Source organism: Gekko japonicus, unplaced genomic scaffold (genome assembly GCF_001447785.1).
Source record: "Gekko japonicus isolate JY-2015 unplaced genomic scaffold, Gekko_japonicus_V1.1 scaffold110, whole genome shotgun sequence".
NCBI classification, from domain to species: domain Eukaryota; kingdom Metazoa; phylum Chordata; class Lepidosauria; order Squamata; family Gekkonidae; genus Gekko; species Gekko japonicus.
Genome location: NW_015173675.1, coordinates 115,994 through 120,118, shown reverse-complemented (window position 1 = coordinate 120,118; position 4,125 = coordinate 115,994). Strand labels below are relative to the sequence as shown.

The 4,125-nt window shown below is 58.5% G+C and overlaps 1 protein-coding gene across 1 annotated transcript in view; it reads left to right on the top strand.

The window, feature by feature from the left end:
• Positions 1–4,080, top strand: part of LOC107120260 — a 66,853-nt gene extending 62,773 nt beyond the window's left edge. The window contains exons 6-8 of the mRNA XM_015422911.1: positions 4–114; positions 1,326–1,361; positions 3,686–4,080. Of these exons, the coding sequence (XP_015278397.1) occupies positions 4–114; positions 1,326–1,361; positions 3,686–3,887 (349 nt within the window). The 3' untranslated portion in view covers positions 3,888–4,080. The remainder of the gene's footprint in view (positions 1–3; positions 115–1,325; positions 1,362–3,685) is intronic.
• Positions 4,081–4,125: the final 45 nt, after the last annotated feature.

The following is a 4,125-nucleotide window of genomic DNA, read 5'->3' as shown; positions in this document are numbered from 1 at the left end:
CAGGCCTGACCCCGGAGCTCAAGGTGAAGGTGGGGGCCTCCGGCGCAGTGCTGGGGGTGGGCCTCATCTTCCTCATCGCTGGCCTCGTCTGCTGGAAAAAGCGGGTGCCGGAAGGTAAGAGGAGGGGTGTGTGTGTGGGGGAAGCATTTTGCATAACTGGGGAGGGCTCCGTCATGTGTTGCACACAGGGAGAGACCCCCTTGTTCAGTGATGGGGGGTGCTAAGCGATAACTGGGCTGTGCTTCTTCCGGGGGGGGGCTGTTCTGGGTTTTTTTAAAACCCTTGCATGTAGAAAAGTAGGGTGTCAAGGAAGAGGCTGGGCCAAACCCCTTTTCTCGGATGGGGTCCCTGCCTGTATGCCGGATGAGTCTGCGTCATCACTTCCCTTTCTGCCTGCCCCAGAGGTGTGCATTCCCCCAGGCCCCTCAGACCCATCACTGCATTCATCAGGACTAGAAACTTGATTTAAAAAAACCCCCGAATGCGTAGATACTTGCAGAAGGCAGAATGGTACGATATGGGTGCAAACGTACACCCAGGTGCCGGTTGGAGAGAGGAAAGATCCCAGGAGGGGCTGTGGGTGAATGTGTGGGGGCGGCGCAGTTCCTGGCACTCTGCACATGACTCAGGGCGCGGGCCTCTCCTCCCCTCCTGCACATCTGCGCTGGATGTTGGGATCAGCCACAGAAAGGGGTGGGGTGGGGTTTCCGATCCACGCCCGGCATGCACACCCAGCACTTCTCTCTTACGAGCACCGGCCTGGATAGCCCAGGCCGGCCCGATCCCGCCAGATCTCGGAAGCCAAGCAGGGTGGGCCTTGGCTAGGGGTTGGAAGGGCGACCTCCAAGGAATGCCAGGGCTGTGACGCAGAGTCAGGCAAGGGCAAAACCACCCCTGAAAAGCCTAGCTCGCCACCTAGTGGCGATTAGGACAACAGGGCCATCCAAGGTTTGCAAGGATTTCGGCTCTTGGCGGAACCCCCCTTGCTGCATCTGTTACGGGGCACCATCTGCAGGCTCAGCCTGACGAAAGCCAGCAGCCCGTTCCCGGGGGCCAGCCCCCATCAGATCTCGGAAGCTAAGCAGGGTCGGCCTCAGGGTCTGAGGAATGCCAGGCCAAGGGCAGACCACCTCCGAAGCGTCTCTTGCCTTAAAAAAAATGCAAATCTAGCTCGCCACCTAGTGGTGCATAACACTAAAAGAGCTGGAACCTGTGGCTGCCAGACAATCTTAGGCTCTCCTGGGAATTCGACACACGATGCCACGCGATAATGATTACTTGTGACGTCTCTTACTAACTCCCCTCCCTCTTCTCCTCACGCCCAGGTTATGTTCCCATCGATGGCGACAACTACCCCCCAGGTAGGTCTTCTCCGACCTTTGGAAACAAGGCCTTTGGACAGGGGGGACTTCTCCAAGGCTTGTTGGCATGACTTATTTTGCTTGTCAGTCAAAGCAGAAAGGGGGCACTGATCCCCCACCCCCAACCCAAGAATTGCTTCCCCCGGATCAGTGGGGCAGCTGTCTAGGTGGGCCTCCGATGGTTCTGGGAAGCCCACCAGGGGGGGCGGGGAAGTAACAGCCCACCCAGTGACCACAGTCCGGGGGAAAGGCTGCTTTCGAAGGTGGAGGTTCCATCTGCAGCCTCCCCAGTCAGTAAGTGCAGCGAGACGCTCACGCCGGGGTTTGAGCTGGTACCTCCAAACGAGTCCTGCTGGGTCAGACCAACGAGGGGCCACATGCCCCCCCCCAAGAGTGGGCACCTGGGCGCTTCCAGGATGCCCCCAACTCTCCCCTTCCCCCCCCCCAGAAATGCTGTCTTGAACCCATCGCCCCCGCCCCTTTCGGAGCCCCCCCCCCACGATTATCACTCCCTTCGACAACCACTGGGGCTGGAAACTTGAGTTTTCTTTTGAACTGAGGCAAAGATGCGATGGGCTGGCACGGTGAATTCAGGGGACTGCAGGCCACAGTCTGCATGAAGCTGCCTTAGGACCGGGGGTCATTTCCTGTGGGAGCGCACAGGAGCGGAGCTCCGGCAGTAAGGAGCACATGCAACAGGCCCCGCCCCCTGCTCCCAGCAGCCCTCAGTCCGGCCACGAGGATCCCCCCCCGCCCAGATATCTAGCTATCCAAAACACTCTAGTGGAGCCTGAGCAGTGGGTGCTGCCTTCTGACACACTTCCAGTGATGTCAGGGGGTGTGGCATATTGCTAATGACGCTAATGAGCTCCTGCACCTCTTTTTCTACGAAATGACCCCTGCTTAGGACCAATGCTCCCTCTAAGCCGCGGAGTCTTGTGAGCAAAAATTCTACCTTGTGAGTTGCTGGCATTAAAGTTGTGAGCCAGCGTTTGGGCTGCTGCATCAATTAGTTTGCTCTGGAGCCCCTCCTTCCCGAGCTGAGACAAAAGTGCGTGAGCCGGAGGCTAAAAAACTAGGAACTAGCTCACACTAAGCTTAGAGGGAACATTGCTTAGGCTCCCACACGGGCTTGGTCCATCGAAGTCCCTCTTGCCTCCACTGATGGACAGGGGCTCTCCAAGGCCTTTCCCAGCGTCCAGCACACACACCCCTGGCATTGTAGGGTCCCCTTTTCACTTTATCCTTCAAACAACCCCGGAATGAACAGTGGTGGAAGGAGGGCGACTGGACTGAGGTCAGCCAGTCGCGACTGAGAGAGGGCCCCAATCCACACACAGGGTCAAATCTCTCTCTCGCAGCCTGAACGTTGACGTCAAGGCCTGGCTGCCACTCCCCACTTGTTTTGTGAGAAGGTGTGGCCCATTACAGGGGCCGGACGCCAAACTGCAGACCGGAAGGCCGGTAGCTCGGCAGTTCGAGACCCGAGTGCCACGTGACGGAGTGAGCTCCCGTCTCTGGCCCCAGCTGCTGCCAACCTAGCAGTTCGAAAGCAAGAAACTGCAGGTAGATAAATAAGTACCGCTTTGGTGGGAAGGTAACCGCGTTCCGTGCGCCTTGGCATCTAGTCATGCCGGCCACATGACCACAGAGAAGTCTTCAGACAGCGCTGGCTCTTCGGCTTGGAAACGGAGATGAGCACCGCCCCCCTAGAGTCCGATTCGACTGGCTTTCGAGCCAGGGACACCTTTACCTATTGCCCATTATATCTTCAGCAATTTCCCATGGACTGAAAATCAGGAATGACCTCCCACCAATTCCCTGGCCCCTCTTCTGAGGTCACGGCCGCCTCAGTCGCCACTTTCGGTGGCCCCCCGGCTCACTCAGTGGGAGAGCCTCTGCTTGGCATGCAGGAGGTCCCAGGTTCAAATCCTGGGCGGCATCTCCAGTTAAAGGGACCAGGCAGGAGGCGACGTGAAGGACCTCAGCTGGCGTCCCTGGGGAGCCACCGCCGGCCTGAGCAGACAAGAGTAGACTGACCTGGATGGAGAGAGGGGCCTGATTCCGTAGACGGCAGAGCCATGTCTTCTAACAGAAGCTCGTTTGTAGCCCTCAGAGACCCAAGAGGTGCACCTCAGCTGGGAAAAGGAGGGCGGGCCCTGGTGATTCTCGGGACTGACCCAACCAGCTGAGAGCTGGACGGAACCTCCACGTGCAGAGGCAGTTCCCTTGCCTGGCTGGGGAGGGCTGGGGTGTTCCCGGGAGGCAGGGAGGGGCCGCTGGCCAGACCCACAAGCCCCATAACCTGTCCCTTCCTTCCACAGTCGTCTCCTAGATCCGCAGAGGTCATCCGATCCCAAACGCCTGCCTGACCTCGACAGGAGGCCCTGCTCCCGGACTTCCAGCCGCCCCTCAGCCACCAACGCAGGATTGCGGCACAGGGGCAGGGGGCTCGCGGACTGGGGCAGAAATATGCCAGCTGCCCCCCCCCCCCACTGGCCAGGCCAGCCTTGCCTCCAGAGGTGAACACGGCCCTCCCACCTGTGGGTCCTCGAACGCTCCCCTGTCTCTGATTTTTTTTGGGGGGGCATCAAAAACCCACTTCCTTCTATTCCAGATATGCCTGCCAAGTGTTGAACAGCTGTTCTTCTTTTCTCTAAAAAAAAAACAAACCCCAAAGAAAACTGTTGCACCTTTCTTGAAATGACAATAAAACATTTCCGGCTCTTATCCTGCGGTAGCCTCAGCACCGACTTGTGTGAGC